General features: G+C 45.2%; 1 gene segment (V, D, J or C); it reads right to left on the minus strand.

Annotated features, from left to right (window-relative positions):
• Positions 1-8,533: 8,533 nt before the first annotated feature.
• On the minus strand, positions 8,534-9,262 carry LOC137356725 (immunoglobulin lambda variable 6-57-like). The segment is given in 2 exon segments: positions 8,534-8,984; positions 9,147-9,262. Coding segments are annotated over 2 exon segments (444 nt in total).
• Positions 9,263-17,134: the final 7,872 nt, after the last annotated feature.

A 17,134-nucleotide genomic window follows, 5' to 3' on the forward strand; every position in this document is an offset into this window, starting at 1 on the left:
GGATTTACTCCCATTTGGAAACAAACGAACTTATTAGTGAGAGACAGCATGGCTTTGTGAAGTGGAGGTTGTGTCTTACTAATTTGATTGAGTTTTTTGAGGAAGTGACGAAGATGATTGATGAGGGAAGGGCAGTGGATGTTATCTATATGGACTTTATTAAAGCCTTTGAGAAGGTCCCGCATGGCAGACTGGTACAAAAGGTAATGTCACATGGGATCAGATGTGAGCTGGCAAGATGGATACAGAACTGGCTCGGTCATAGAAGACAGAGGGTATCAGTGGATGGGTGTTTTTCTGAATGGAGGGATGTGACTAGTGGTGTTCCGCAGGGATCAGTGCTGGGACCTTTGCTGTTTGTAGTATATATAAACGATTTGGAGGAAAATGTAGCTGGTCTGATTAGTAAGTTGGCGGACGACACAAAGGTTGGTGGAGTTGCAGATAATGATGAGGATTGTCAGAGGATACAGCTGGATATAGATCGGTTGGAGACTTGGGTGGAGAAATGGCAGATGGAGTTTAATCTGGACAAATGTGAGGTAATGCATTTTGGAAGGACTAATGCAGGTGGGAGGTATACAGTAAATGGCAGAACCCTTAGGAGTATTGACAGACAGAGAAATCTGGGCGTTTCGGTCCACAGGTCACTGAAAGTGGCAACGCAGGTGGATAAGGTAGTCAAGAAGGCATACGGCATGCTTGCCATCATTGGTCGGGGCATAGAGTATAAAAATTGGCAAGTCAAGTTGCAGCTGTACAGAACCTTAGTTAGGCCACACTTAGAATATTGCGTGCAATTCTGGTCGCCGCACTACCAGAAGGACGTGGAGGCTTTGGAGAGGGTACAAAGGAGGTTTACGGATGCTGCCTGGTCTGGAGGGCATTAACTATGAGGAGAGGTTGGAAAAAGTCGGATCGATTTCACTGGGACGACGGAGGTGGAGGGGCGACATGATCGAGGTTTACAAAGTTATGAGCGGCATGGACAGAGTGGATAGTCAGAAGCTTTTTCCCAGGGTGGAAGAGTCAGTTACTAGGGGACATAGGTTTAAGGTGCGAGGGGCAAAGTTTAGAGGGGATGTGCGAGGCAAGTTTTAGACACAGAGGGTGGTGAGTGCCTGGAACTTGCTGCCAGGGGAGGTGGTGGAAGCAGATACGATAGCGATGTTTAAGAGACATCTTGACAAATACTTGAATAGGAAGGGAATAGAGGGATATGGGCCCCGGAAGTGCAGAAGGTTTTAGTTTAGGCAGGCATCAAGATCGGTGCAGGCTTGGAGGGCCGAATGGCCTGTTCCTGTGTGGTACTGTTCTTTGTTCTTGTTCTTTGTTCTCTCTGTCTATCTCTCCATCTCTCTGTCTATCTATCTGTCTATCTATCTATCTGAGTATCTCTCTATCGATTTATCTATCTGTCCATATCTATCTATCCATGTCTCTATCTATCTGTCTATCTATCCACCTGTCCATCTCTCTTGCTCTATCTATTTGTCTGTCTGTCCATCTCTATCTATCCGTCTGTCCATCTCTGTCTGTCTGTCTGTCTATCCCTCAGTACTGACCCTTTGACAGTGCGGCACTCCCTCAGTACTGACCCTTTGGGAACTGAATATTCCAGGGTATTTGACAGTTTGGAATGACAGGAAGCAAGGAAAAGGAGGTGGTGAAGCTCAGTTAATAAAGGATGAGATCAGTACAGTCGTGAGAAATGATCTTGGCTCAGAAAATCAAGATGTGGAATCAGTTTGGGTGGAGATATGAAATAGCAAAAATTCATACAGGAGCTGCACTGTCGGACAGAGTATAAATCAAGAAATCAAGGGGGGGTTTGTAGGAAAATACTGCAGTAATCCTGGGTAATTTTAATCTTCATATAAATTGGAGTAATCAAACTGGTAAAGTTAGATAGAGGATGAGTTCATGGAGTGTACTCAGGACAGTTTCTTAGAACAATACATTCTGGAACCAACATGGGAGCAGGATATTTTAGACCTGGTAATGTGTAAGGAGACGGAATTAAATAATGACCTCTTAGTAAAGGAAGAATAGAAAAGCAGAATATTATTTACATGGAGAGAGACTGCAGAATGCTGCAGTACAGAGGGATCTGGGTGTCCTTGTACATGAATCACAAAATGTTAACATGCATGTTCAGCAAGTAATTAGGAAGAGAAATGGAATGTTGATATTTATTGCAATGGGGATGGAGTATAAAAGTAGGGACATCTTGCTACAACTGTACCGGGTATTGGTGAGACTGCACCTAGAATACTGCATACAGTTTTGGTCTCCTTATTTAAGGAGGGATATACTTGCATTGGACGCAGTTCAGAGAAGGTTCACTTGGCTGATTCCTGGGATGAAGGGATTGTCTTATGAGGAAAGGTTGAGCAGGTTGGGCCTGTACTCATTAGAGTTTAGAAGAATGAGAGGTGATCTTATTGAAATGTGTAAGGTTCTGAAGGGGCTTGACGGGGTAGATACTGAGAGGATGTTTCCCCTCGTGGGGCAACCTAGAACTAGGGGGAACAGTTACAGAATACGGGGTCTCCCATTTAAGACGGAGATGAGGAGGAATTTCTTCTCTGAGGGTCATTAATCTTTGGAATTCTCTTCCCCAGGGAGCAGTGGAGGCTGGGTCATTGAATATATTCAAGGCTGAGTTGGAGAGTTTTTTGATCTACAAGGGAGTTGAGGGTTATGGTGGGGGGCAGACAGGAAAGTGGAGATAAGGTCACAATCAGATCATCCGTGATCTTATCGAATGGCGGAACAGGCTCGATGGGCCGAATGGCCTTCTCCTGTTCTTATTTCTTATGCTTTTATGTTGAAGATATCGTACCTGCTGTATTCAATAGCTGTCCAGGTCTTTAAAGCCCAAAGTGGCCGTAACTGTTCCTATCTGTGCAGAGACACCTTGGCAGTAATATAATATAATGAAAATGGCCTGGCTGAAACTCCCCGGGTCTGGATATCTCAGTACAGATCGGGGAAGGGGTGGTGGGAGTGCTGGAATCTGGGCCTTCCCAGCAAGTGTCCTGTAAGGGAACTGAATGACCTCAACGAAGGAACGAGTTCACAGAGGGAGATGAGGCTGATGTGATTGTAGTGTGTGCGAACAAGAGGAGGCCATTCAGCCCTTCGAGACTGCTGTGCCATTCCATTAGATCATAGCTGGTCTGTACCTTAACCCCATATACCCTGCTTTAGCTCCATAGTCCTTGCTGCCCTTACCCAATAAAAATCTATCAACCACAATCTTTATAACTCCAATTTTTAATGAAGTGCATTTCTATAGCGTCTTTCACAACCTCAGGATGTTCCCAAAGTGCTTCGCAGCCAATGAAATACCTTGAAAAGCAATGTTGGGAAATGAAGACTGGGATGTAGAGCAGGAGGAGTTCAGTTCAGTTCTCCTGAGGGGCCCAGTCCAGATAATGGGTTGTTTTGTTATAAATGTGTGACGTGTCCAAGAATGTAACCGTTTAACGGTGTTTCTCGGATTTCCGTCCTGTTTCTGTGTGTTTCAGAGCAGGGGAACTGGGCCCAGATGCTGCTACTCTCTGCTGCTTATCAGACAGTGAACAGGGATGTTTCGGTTCCTCCCCGAGGCTCCTCTCCCACCCCCTGCAGCGAGTGACCACACCACCTGCACCACATCACAAACAAGACAAAAACAGCATCGATTTGGGTATCAGGATCTAAAATAAGGCTTTCAGAACACCGCCCAGGTCCCCTGTGGTTGATGACGAGGGCCTGATCTGAGCTGCATTCAGTGCCATTCTCAGACCCAGTCTGGAACCTGGCTGTTCGGCCATGTGAATCATCAACATTGTGGATTTAACTGGACGGATAAACGTTTGATTGCCTTTAAGATACTCCTTAAAACCTACCTCTTTGACCGAGCTTTTGGTCACCTGCTCTAATATCTCCGAATGTGGCTCAGCATTAAACTTTGTTTGCTGACACTCCTTGCGACGTTTTATGACATTAAAGGCGCCATATAAATGCAGATTGGTTGTTGTTTGCAAATGACAATTCGTTGAAGACCTTAATAACTAACCGACTGCAGGCCATGAAGTACATCAACTAAAGCCACAATTAAAACTCAAGGCTTCTGATGTAAGTACAGTACTGAAGGAATACCGCACTGCCGGAGGGGCTATCTGTCACTTGGAATCTGCCCTCTGTTAAAGATACTGCAACCCCTATTTAGAAAAAGAGTTGGGAATTCTCCCCCATCCCCGTGTCTTGGCTGATATTTATCCTTCAATCAATATCACAAAAAAAAATCACCTGGGTCATTATCTCATTGTTATGTGTGTGGGATCATGCTGTGCACAAATTGGCTGCTGTGTTTCCTACATTACAACAGTTGACTAGACTTCAAAAAAAAATACTTGGTTGGCTGTAAAGCGCTGTGGGACATTCTGAAGCTGTGAAAGGAGGCTCACTGTCACCTTCTCAGGGGGACAACTAGTGATGGACAATAAATGGCTGGTCTTACCAGAGATGCCCACATCTCGAGAATGAAGAAGTGCAGGTTCTGTCTCTCTGGACGCTGTGATGTCCCCTTGTAAAACATATTGAAACTAAATAGCATCCTCAGACTCGAGATGGGGATTAAACCTGCATTTAATACCTCTTTCAGTGCGTGGCCCCTTTAAGGTGTGCTGAGGGACTGGGCTTTTCCAGCACTCTCTGTCCATTTACTCTTTGAGGTGATGCAACCGATACCCACTCCACAGCCGGAGGCTCAGTTAACAGCCCTTCCCTCTTATGGCCCCTAGTTCTGCTCTCACCCGCAAGTGGAAACGTCTCGCCTTATCGAGTCCTTTCATAACCTTAAAGGGCTCCATCAGGTCCTACCCTCCCCCCCTCTCAGTCTTCTCTTTTCAACCTATCCTGGTAGCCTATCTCAGTACTGGTACCATCCCAGCACATCTTTTCTTGCACCTTCTCCAGTGTCATTTTATAACATGGAGACAGGAACAGTGCACAGTAATTCCAAGTGTGGTTTAACTGAGGTTCCCTACAAGTTTGACTTAATGTATCTGCTTCTCAATTCTATCCCTCGAGAAATTAACCCCGGTGTTTGGATTGCTTTTTATAAGGCCTTATTCAGCAGCATTGCTGCAGTTACTCTATAACCCTCGATCCACAACCCAATTTAGACTCTTTCTTCCCCACCTCCCCCTCCCTCCAGGACTAGGTGACCTCATTCATCCTCCCAAAAAGTAGCACCTCACACTTATCCATACTGACCTTCATTTGCCAATTACACACCCATTCTGCATGTCACTTCATGTCCTGTCATTTGTGATGGACCTAATATTAACTGCAGCCTCCCCCAATTTGGAGTCATCAGCAAACTCTCAAATTGTACCTGGGGCTAGTCTGTCCCGTGCCATCCCATCTCTCGGACCGGGATAGTGAGCAGTTCTCCCTGGGAGGGACGGTATTTTATTCCAAACAGAGGGTTTTCCTGTAAATCACATACAATGATGGTCTAGTATGGGAGAAACTACACTTTAGGATGGGAGGGTTGTTGAGAGGGTGCAGAGGAGGTTGACCGGAATGGTTCCAGGGATGGGGGAATTCTAGTGATAAGGTCAGCCTGGAGAAGCTGGGATTGTTTTCCTTGGAGCGAAGGAGATTGCAGGGAGATTTAATAGAGGTGGACAAGATTATGACAGATCTGGATAGAGTAGACAAGGAAAAAGAGTTCCCATTAACTGATGGTACTAGGGCTAGGGGACACAGATTGAACGTTTTGGGCAAGGGATACAAGGGTGGGGGGAGGATGTGAGGAAGAATTTATTTATTTTTAAATGCAGTGAGTGACAATGACCTGGAACTCACTGCCTACCATGGTGGTGGAAGCTGGAGACAATGATTTCAGTAACAAACTGGGGTGGGGGGGGGGGGACACTTGAAGGAAATAAATTCGCAGGGGGCCACGGGGGTGCGGAGAGTGGGACTGACTGGATTGCACTACGGGGAGCTGGCACGGACCCGAGGGGCCGAATAGCCTCCTTCTGTGCCAGAAATGAAATCGAATTCGTTTAAAATAGTTAACTCTGCTTGAATATTTTTTTTTAAATCTGCCCAAAAGAAAATTCCTCTAATCGCCATTATTCGTACAGTTAACCACTGACTTGCACCAATATCCACCTCAACTCACCCCCAAACCCCCACAAAAAAATAACAGAGCAATTTGAATTCATGTCATCTTTATTAAAACAGTCACACACAGAGAGATACACTTTTCAATTCTAACAAATGGTACTACTGAGAGTAAGGAGAGAGGGAGCAGAACCCATCCAGCTCCAAATGGGAATGTACTCCCGGGATAGGTGGTCCTGATATTCACTGTCACCCACCTGCGCCCCCCAGTTAAAATTGGATCCAAAATTGGATCGTTAAACTGCGATTGAAGTGACTGTTTCAACATCGTTGGCCACATTTGCTACAGTGATTACATTGTAAAACAACAACAACAACATTCCACATATTGAATAATATTTCATCAGCAATAAATCAAACTCTAAGCCCCAGCTGCCCCCTCTCAGTCGGAACAAGCGGTGGAGCTGATGGTTTTGAGGAGAGGTGAGCTCAGAGAGCCGTGATCCACACTGCAGGTATAGCTGGAGCCCTTATTCCAGGCAGTGGCGGGGACTCTCAGGTAACTGCTCAGGCTGTAGGTTTGATCACTGTCCGTGGACACAGTGCCTGTGGTCACCCCGCTGTCTGTCTCTTTATCATCCACTCTCCAGAGAACCCGCACGAAACCCGGCTTAAAGCGGCTCACCAGGCAGGACAGAGTAGCCCATCCCGAGTCTATTTCTTCTGAGGAAGGAGGGAGCAGGAGAACTGATGGTTTCCGATCCTCACTACCTGTGTGTGAGAGACAGGGTGGAAGAAAGGAATCTCACTGTTAGTATCAATCATTTTTTCTAAAAGGCACATCCAGAATTAGTAACACATACTATAATTTAAAACAAACATTTAACTTGACTTCAGACTTAGGTAGAGACAGTAAATAATATAATAGCCTGAGTGTTTCCAGCACTCGATTTCAGATTTCCAGCATCTGCAGGATTTTGCTTTGATTGGATTAAAATTAAATATTTAGTCCAATCTTAACTCCCTGTCAATTGAGAGCTGGACTTGTACATGGATTCGAGACATTCAATATAAATTAATTAACTGAATATTAAATACAACAGACAATATCGAATTGTTTAAAATTCAGGGGCAGATTAAAATCAAAAGTTTAAAATTTGAGGAAGTTTCACATTTCGGATAGGCTGTACTGGAGGTCTTATGGAGGTGCTCGGAGTATGTATTGGGAGTAACTCAACCTCCCAGATCCACACTCAGAGTTCGGTGATCACCTCACCAGGAAAAATTCTTTATTTGTTAAAAAAAAAGTTTTAAAAGTAATAAAGTTCGGGGCGGTTTCCATTTAGAAAGTAGGTTAGACACTTCACATGAACGAACGACAGTCGGAAGGAGGGGGCTGGGAAGGGAGACGGGGGCTGGGGGGTAGAGAGACCGGGTGCGTTAGGAACAGACAAGATGGGGGGAGAAGGCGCAGAATGAGGCCATTCGGTCCATCGAGTCCCTGCCGCAGCCTAACCCCACTTCCCAACTTTGGGAGTCTTTTTTTGAGGTGGGGGAGGGGGTGCTAGTGTCAAACTCGACCCCCTTTGAGTGTGAGTAAAATTCCTGTTTGTAAATCTTCCAGCAACACCCGGGGCAGGCTCGCTATTTATACAACAGTGCAGCGAATAGACGGAGAAGTCCACACCTGCACACTGCAGACCTGGCCGAACAGACTCCAGGGGCTGAATGGCCTTTCTCCCCTGTTCGTTCTGCATTTTTTTTTTGCCAATGGAGTTTTTCCTCGGTTCTGAGGAAAGGTCAGTGACCCGAAACTGTTCACCGTTTCTCCCTCTCTCTCCGCAGAGGCTGCCCAGACCTGCTGAGTATTTCCAGCATCTTCTGTTTTTTTATTTCAGATTTCCAGCATCCGCAATTGTTTTGCTGCTATTTTAGTGTTTATTTTTCTACCCTCCAGAATCCAAATTCCCAGCACTGAATCAGTGGACAGAAAAATAAAAATCTGACCCAATTTCTTTTCACCGTTATCAGGGCAGATCCGATTCTGCAACAATAAATGAATAAATAATTGAAACAATATGAATGATAGGATGAGGGAATTACTTACTCCGTAAACTCAGGGCGGTCCCAGGTCCGAAGGTAAACACAGTGCAGTGTTTTAATGGGACGGATCAACTAAAACCCAGGCTGGGAAGAAAGAGGGGAAAATATTAATAATCTGTCCTTTATCACATTCCCTTTCACATTCTGCCTTTCACTGGGGCCGGAATGCTGAGAGTCTGGAGAAAGATTTTCACATATCAGTGAGGAAACCCTGAGAATATCAGTGTTTACCTACCCAGCTAATAGTCCAAATATTGGGGAAAATCCAAATAAACCCATGGAATTCCAGTGAGATTTTCCACAAGTTACATAAGGAATATTTCTGAAGCTCATTACACAGTCTCAGGCAGGAATATTTCAGTAGCTGTTGGAATTCTGAGTGGTTCTGTTGGTGCAGTTTTTGTATTGCCCTGTCTCACTGTGTATGTAGCCTGCTGAGCCATCGTTGGCAGCACAGTAATAGACGGCGGAGTCTCCCGGTTCCAAGCTGCCGATGGTCAGAATGTGACTGTTACTGGAGGTGTCTCTGGAAGGTTTAAAACGGTCCGTGAAGCCGGTGCCTCGATAGATGCTACCACTTGTATAGTGGGCTAACACCCACACCGGAGCCTCCCCGGGTCTCTGTCGGTACCAGCTCATGTAGTAACTGCCCACATTGCCGTTCTGCATTGCACACTTTAACTCGGAGGTCTCACCGGCGGAGACTGGGTCTGAAATTGGGGTCTGATTGAGGACAAGAACCGCCAGGACACCTTCAACACAAAACACAAGAGAGAGAAAAACACATTCAGTTTATTGGAGCAAAAAAGCTAACTGATAAATAAACAGGCCGGGCTACCAAATCCCTTTGCTTCCTAATCTAATGGTTTAAAAATGAATAATTGAGTAACGTTCTGTTAACATAAGTCTCTCACCTGTTAAATGGAGTAGCAGGGTCCCCAGGAGATACATTACTGCAGCCATTCCCTCCGGGGGGGGAAAAAAACCCGTGAAGAATTAGTGAGCAGGGTTTTACTGTAACTCCAGAAAGTGGATCCAGTTACAGTGCCGGACAAGGTGAGACCAGTATCTATTATATGAACCTGTATGCAAATACAGGGAGGGTTGAGAGGAGCAGGGGCGGGGCGGGGGGGGGGGGGGGGTGGGTGGGGGACTGGACCAGATTTTTTTTATTGAGCCTCTATTGGTCCCCAATTAAACATTTCCATGTATTTATTTCCACCGAGTTGAGGGTTAATTCACAATAATTTCTGATTTTAACCCCCACCCCCCTTCTCATGTCAAGAGTGTGAGATTTAAAAGAACAACTGTAGAAATTGCACATTTTATCCCAGATGGGCAAAGACAAAAGCCCTTCAGAATCCAGTGCCTTAAATTCATCCAGAACAAGTTTAACCCAGCGATCGTTAAGGATTTTGTTTTTTTTTATATTTGGGGCTGCAATGTGTACTTAAACACATATCTTTATCTCCAACACGCTGGTGTTTGCAACAAAGCAGTTCATTGGAAGGATTGGAATGGAAGAGATTGACTGGACTGCTTCTCTTTTTTCCGATCCGCCACTGTACCAAGTGCATTGCTTGTCCTGGCGTTTGAGCCGAGTGTGGGGTCAAAACACTCGTTTCTCACTCAGGCCGACGTTCAGAAACAGCCAGAATCAACTCCAATATCCGTTTTAATTGGTAATGCAACGAGGAGTGAGATTCTGACCGGGCAAGCTGACTGCTCGGCTAGTTTCTGTGTTGTGTCCGGATCCTGTGTTCAGTCCAGTTTCAATGAAATGTGTTTTCCTGCTGCAACAGTTCCTGCCCTGACTTTTTTTTTGTTGCAACTAAACCACATGTATCGGAACCTCAGTCCCAGGCAGACATTTGTTTTAACATTCCATTTCAGATGTTTTATGTCAATCACTCGATGCCAAGGGAAAACGTTCAACAAGTTGCTCGTGAGAGGAGTTAGTTTCTTTAAAATGAATATTTTCTATCTTTTTATTTAAAATTCACTTAATTGGATATGGGCATCACTTGGCCCTGCCCGCATTTATTGCCCATCCCTCATTGCCGTTGAGGGCGGCACAGTGGCGCAGTGGTCAGCACTCCAGCCTCACAGCTCCAGGGACCCGGGTTCGATTCCGGGTACTGCCTGTGTGGAGTTTGCAAGTTCTCCCTGTGTCTGCGTGGGTTTTCTCCGGGTGCTCCGGTTTCCTCCCACAAGCCAAAAGACTTGCAGGTTGATAGGTAAATTGGCCATTATAAATTGTCACTAATATAGGTAGGTGGTAGGGTAATATAGGGACAGGTGGGGATGTTTGGTAGGAATATGGGATTAGTGTAGGATTAGTATAAATGGGTGGTTGATGTTCGGCACAGACTCGGTGGGCCGAAGGGACTGTTTCATTGCTGTATCTCTAATCTAATCTAAAGGTGGTGGTGGAGTCGCCTTCTTGAACTGCTCCAGTGCAGTGGTTTTTGTACAACAGAACTGAGGGCAGTTAAGAGTCAACCACTTTGCCGTGGGTCTGGAGTCACTAGTCGGCCAGACCAGGTGAGGACGGCAGATTTCCTCCCCGAAAAGGATATTTGTGAACCAGATGGTTTTTTGTTAATGAACATTCAATTTATGGTCACCATTACTGAGACTAGGTTTCAATTCCAATTTTTTTTTTTATTAATTAGTTGAATTTAAATTCCATGGTGGGATTTGAACACGTGTCTCCAGAGCATTATCCTGGGCCTCTGGATTAGTAATATCTAGTGACATTACTGCTACGCCACCTTGTGATGGATCAATATTAATTCTAGAAATGTGATAGGATTTGAGCCAGTGAAAGGGAGAGTGTGGGAAGAAGAACAGCAGGGAAGGTCTGTGACAGGGGTGGAGGGCAGGAGAGATTAAATGACAAAAAGGGTTTCAAGGTGCAAAGCCAAAGGGAGTGGTAATGAGAGATGTGTCTGGAGGAGGTGTGAATGGCAGGATCGGAACACAAAGTAAAGGAAATAAGAGGTAAACAAGAGAGATAAAATAACAAATCAGCAAAGAAAAGGGCAACAAAAATGAGGGCGGGGGGGTTACAAACTAAAATTGTTGAATTCAGTGTTGAGTCCGGAAGGTTGTAGAGTGCCCAGTCGAAAGATGAGGTGCTGTTCCTGCAGTTAGCCTCCGATTACTGACATGTTCAGTCAAGTCAGTGTCGACTAGCTGCCCCCTAGACAGAGAATTTGACCCCTCCACCACTAAAAATCCATTTCTGATTGGTCTCCACAGCAGAAACAGACCCACCTCCCTCCCCTCCCACCAGCAGATTCTCTGGGTCATTTTCAACTAACCCTAACCTGCATTACTATAGAGACCTCAGGATGTCCTAAAGACAGACAAATAAACACCTGTTTTGAAGTCTGGTCATTGTAACATCGTAACCCAATGCACAATGGAAATAAATATTTGGAAATGATTAATTAGGGACAAATATATTTTTAATAAAGTGTTTTCCCCTGCTCCCCTTGACCCCCTCCCTGTATTTGCATATTGACTAATATATAGATACTAGTCTTCTCCGGGTTCCCGGAGTTACAGTAATCTTGTTGAAGTGAAAGCACAATTGCTAAATGTGTGAGAAGCTGAACTCAGCTTTGCCCATGTAGTTGAATGGAGAGTGCACATATGTAGTTGAATAGAGGCATCCACGTATGTAGTTAAATGGAGTCATCCACGTATGTAGTTAAATGGAGTGTGCCAGTGTGCAGTAAAATGGGATTGTGCACATGTCTAATGGAAAGCAGTTCAGCACCTCTAGGTTCATAGAATCTCTCACTTTGCACAGCAGATGTCACATGGCTGCAGCTTTGCCCAGGGAGCCTACCCGGTTCACACAGGATAGGCCAGGTGTTAAAGCAAGAGCATTTGGTGTTGCCTATTGAAGCTTGCACAATGGTTAAAGGAAAATACAATTAAAGTTCACAAGATGGGAATCTTGTAAAGTGTCAGCCATGGCCTCGTGGGTTCAAGTCCCAATCCAGAGACTTGAGCACAAAAAACAGTCTCACATTCGCCGTGTAGTACTGAGGGTGTGCTGCACTCTCGGAGGGTCAATACTGAGGGAGTGCGGCACCGTCGGAGGGTCAGTATTGAGGGAGTGCTGCACTGTTGGAGGTTCAGTACTGAGGGAGTGCTGCACTGTCAGAGGGTCAGTACTGAGGGAGCGCTGCACTGTCGGTGGATCAGTACTGAGTGAGTGCCGCACTCAGAGGGTCAGGACTGAGGGAGTGCTGCATTGTCAGAGGGTCAGTACTGAGGGAGTGCTGAACTGTCGGAGGGTCAGTCCTGAGGGAGTGCTGCACTGTCGGAGGGTCAGTACTGAGGGAGTGCTGCACTGTTGGAGGTTCAGTACTGAGGGAGTGCTGCAGTGTCAGAGGGTCAGCTCTGAGGGAGTGCTGCACTGTCTGAGGTGCCATATTCACAAGTCCCCCTCAGGTGGACATTATCGATCCCATGACTCTATTTGAAGGAGAGCAGGTGCCCTGGACAATATATATTCCAACACTAACACCTAAAGCTGTAACTGGTCATTATCACATTGCTATTTGTGGCAGCTTGCTGTGTAAATGACTGACAGATTTCCACATTTCAACAGTGACTACACTTCAAAACACACTTCAAAAGTACGTCATTAGATGTAAACCACTTTGGGGCTGCCTAGTGATCAGACCTCTCTGTCCCTCCATCTGTCTATCTGTCTATGTATCTGACCACTCATCTATTTATCTATCTGTCTATCTATCTATCTGTCCATATCTATCTATCTATCTATCTATCTATCTATCTATCTATCTATCTATCTATCTATCTATCTATCTATCTATCTGTCTATCTATCTATCTATCTATCTATCTATCTGTCTGTTTATATATCGATCTATCTATCTATCTATCTATCGATCTATCTGTCTATCTATCTTTCTATCTGACTATCTATCTATCTATCTATCTATCTATCTATCTATCTATCTATATATCTATCTATCTATCTGACCATCTATCTATCTATCCATCTATCTATCTATCTATCTATCTGTCTGTTTATATATCGATCTATCTATCTATCTATCTATCGATCTATCTGTCTATCTATCTTTCTATCTGACTATCTATCTATCTATCTATCTATCTATCTATCTATCTATCTATCTATCTATCTATCTATCTATATATCTATCTATCTATCTGACCATCTATCTATCTTTCCATCTATCTATCTATCCATCTAACTGTCCATCTCTTGCTATCTGTCTATCTATCTGTCCATCTATCGATCTATCTATCTGACTGACTATCTATCTATCTATCTATCTATCTATCTATCTATCTATCTATCTATCTATCTATCTATCTATCTATCTATCTGTCTATCGATCGATCTATCTCGGAGGGCGGAGTTCCAGACCGGGAAGTCTAAAAAACTGACTTCGGGGATTCTCGGACAGCCTCGGAGGGCGGAATTAACCTCGGGGATTCTCGGACAGACTCGGAGGGCGGAATTAACCTCGGGGATTCTCGGACAGACTCGGAGGGCGGAATTAACCTCAGGGATTCTCGGACAGACTCGGAGGGCGGTGTTCACCTCGATGGGTCGAAGGGCCTGTTTCAGTGCTGTATCTCTAAATAAAAATAAAAATAAAAAAATAAAATAATATTTATAGTCGAAATCCAGCACTAGGGACCATATCGTTAATTATAACAGTTTAGTAAGGATTTAATAAGTATTTATTTTATATTAATTAACTAATTAGTGATAGAAATGTCAGTTAAAGGGGTGAAGTGCTTCACCTGTGAGATGTGGGAAGTCCGTGACACTTCCAGCATTCCGGGCGACTCCGCCTGCAGGAAGTTTACCCAGTTGCAGCTCCTCACAGACCGCATGGATCGGTTGGAGCGGCAACTGGATGCACTTTGGAGCATGCAGGTGGCAGAGAGCGTCAAAGACAGGAGTTTTAGAGAAGTGGTTACACCCAAAGTGCAGGCAGATAGATGGGTGACCGCTAGAAGGGGCAGGCAGTCAGTGCAGGAATCCCCTGTGGCTATCCCCCTCTCTAACAAGTATACAGTTTTGGATACTGTTGGGGGGGATGGCCTATCAGGGGAAAACAACAGCAGCAGCCAGAGCAGTGGCACCACGGCTATCACTGTTGTTCAGCAGGGAGGGACAAAGCGCAGAAGAGCAATAGTTATAGGGGACTCTGTAGTCAGGGGCACAGATAGGCGCGTCTGTGGACGTGAAAGCGACTCCAGGTTGGTATGTTGCCTACCTGGTGCCAGGGTCAATGATGTCTCCGAACGGACAGGGGGCATTCTGAAGGGCGAGGGTGAACAGCCAGAGGTTGTGGTACACATCGGTACCAATGACATAGGCAGGAAGAGTGATGAGGTCCTGCAGGGGGAGTTTAGGGAGTTAGGTAGAAAGTTAAAAAAACAGGATTCTGGGGTTGTAATCTCTGGATTAGTCCCTGTGCCACGTGCCAGAGAGGCTAGAAATAGGAAGATAGTGCAGCTAAACACATGGCTGAGCAGCTGGTGTAGAAGGGAGGGTTTCAGATATCTGGACCATTGGGCTCTCTTCAGGGACAGATGGGACCTGTACAAGAAGGACGCGTTGCATCTAAACTGGAGGGGCACTAATATCCTGGCTGCAAAGTTTGCTAGCGTCACTCGGGAGGGTTTAAACTAGTATGGAAGAGGGATGGGAACCAGATTAGTGGGACAGCTAGAAAAATAAATGAGGAGGACATAGTAAATAAGGCCAGTAAGACTAAGTGGAAGAGCAGGCAGGGAGATGTTGCTGAGCACAGCGGGACTGGTGCTCTGAAGTGCATTTCTTTCAATGCGAGAAGTATAGCAGTTAAGGCAGATGAACTTAGAGCTTGGATTAGTACTTGGAAATATGATGTTGTTGCTATTACAGAGACTTGGTTGAGGGAAGGGCAGGATTGGCAGCTAAATGTTCCAGGCTTTAGAAGCTTCAGGCGGGATAGAGGGGGATGTAAAAGGGATGGGGGAGTTGCATAATTGGTTAAGGAGATTATCACAGCTGTACTGCGGGAGGACACCTCAGAGGGGTCATGCAGCGAGGCAATATGGGTGGAGCTCAGGAATAGGAAGGGTGCAGTCACGATGTTGGGGGTTTACTACAGGCCTCCCAACAGCCAGCGGGATTTAGAGGAGCAGATCAGTGGACAGATTTTGGAAAGATGTAAAGGTAACAGGGTTGTGGTGGTGGGTGATTTTAACTTCCCCTATATTGACTGGGACTCACTTAGTGCTAGGGGCTTGGATGGGGCAGAATTTGTGAGGAGCATCCAGGAGGGCTTCTTGAAACAGTATGTAGATAGTCCAACTAGGGATAGGGCCATTCTGGACCTGGTATTGGAGAATGAGCCCGGCCAGGTGGTCGAAGTTTCAGTGGGGGAACATTTCGGGAACAGTGAACATAATTCCTTATGTTTTAAGGTGCTTGTGGATAAGGATAAGAGTAGTCCTCGGGTGAAGGTGCTAAATTGGGGGAAGGCTAATTATAACAATATTAGGCAGGAACTGAAGAATTTAGATTGGGGGGGCGGCTGTTTGAGGGTAAATCAACATCTGACATGTGGGAGTCTTTCAAACGTCAGCTGATTAGAATCCAGGACCAGCATGTTCCTGTGAGCAAGAAAGACAAGTTTGGCATGTTTCGGGAAATTTGGATAACACTGTATATTGTGAGCACAGTCAAAAAGAAAAAAGAAGCATTTGTAAGGGCTGGAAGGTTAGGAACAGACGAAGCACTTGAGGAATATAAAGACAGTGGGAAGGAACTTAAGCAAGGAGTTAGGAGGGCTAAAAGGGGTCATAAAAAGTCATTGGCAAACAGGATTAAGGAGAATCCCAAGGCTTTTTATACATATATAAAGAGCAAGAGGGTAACCAGGGAAAGGGTTGGCCCACTCAAGGATAGAGATGGGAATCTATGTGTGGAGCCAGAGGAAATGGGCGAGGTGCTAAATGAGTACTTTGCATCAGTATTCACCAAAGAGAAGGACTTGGTGGATGATGAGCCTAGGGAAGGGAGTGCAGATAGTCTCCGTCATGTCATTATTAAAAAGGAGGAGGTGTTGGGTGTTTTGCAAAGCATTAAGGTAGATAAGTCCCCAGGGCCTGATGGGATCTACCCTAGAATACTGAGGGAGGCAAGGGAAGAAATTGATGGGTTCTTGTCAGAAATCTTTGCATCATTTTTGGCTACAGGTGAGGCCCCAGAGGACTGGAGAATAGCCAATGTTGTTCCTTTGTTTAAGAAGGGTGGCAAGGATAATCCAGGAAATTATAGGCCGGTGAGCCTTCCGTCAGTGGTAGGGAAACTATTAAAGAGGATTATTCGGGACAGGATTTACTCCCATTTGGAAACAAACGAACTTATTAGTGAGAGACAGCATGGCTTTGTGAAGTGGAGGTTGTGTCTTACTAATTTGATTGAGTTTTTTGAGGAAGTGACGAAGATGATTGATGAAGGAAGGGCAGTGGATGTTATCTATATGGACTTTATTAAAGCCTTTGAGAAGGTCCCGCATGGCAGACTGGTACAAAAGGTAATGTCACATGGGATCAGATGTGAGCTGGCAAGATGGATACAGAACTGGCTCGGTCATAGAAGACAGAGGGTATCAGTGGATGGGTGTTTTTCTGAATGGAGGGATGTGACTAGTGGTGTTCCGCAGGGATGAGTGCTGGGACCTTTGCTGTTTGTAGTATTATAAATGATTTGGAGGAAAATGTAGCTGGTCTGATTAGTAAGTTTGCGGACGACACAAAGGTTGGTGAAGTTGCGGATAATGATGAGGATTGTCAGAGGATACAGCTGGATATAGATCGGTTGG

The sequence above is a fragment of the Heterodontus francisci genome, chromosome 46 (assembly GCF_036365525.1).
Source record: "Heterodontus francisci isolate sHetFra1 chromosome 46, sHetFra1.hap1, whole genome shotgun sequence".
Taxonomy (NCBI): domain Eukaryota; kingdom Metazoa; phylum Chordata; class Chondrichthyes; order Heterodontiformes; family Heterodontidae; genus Heterodontus; species Heterodontus francisci.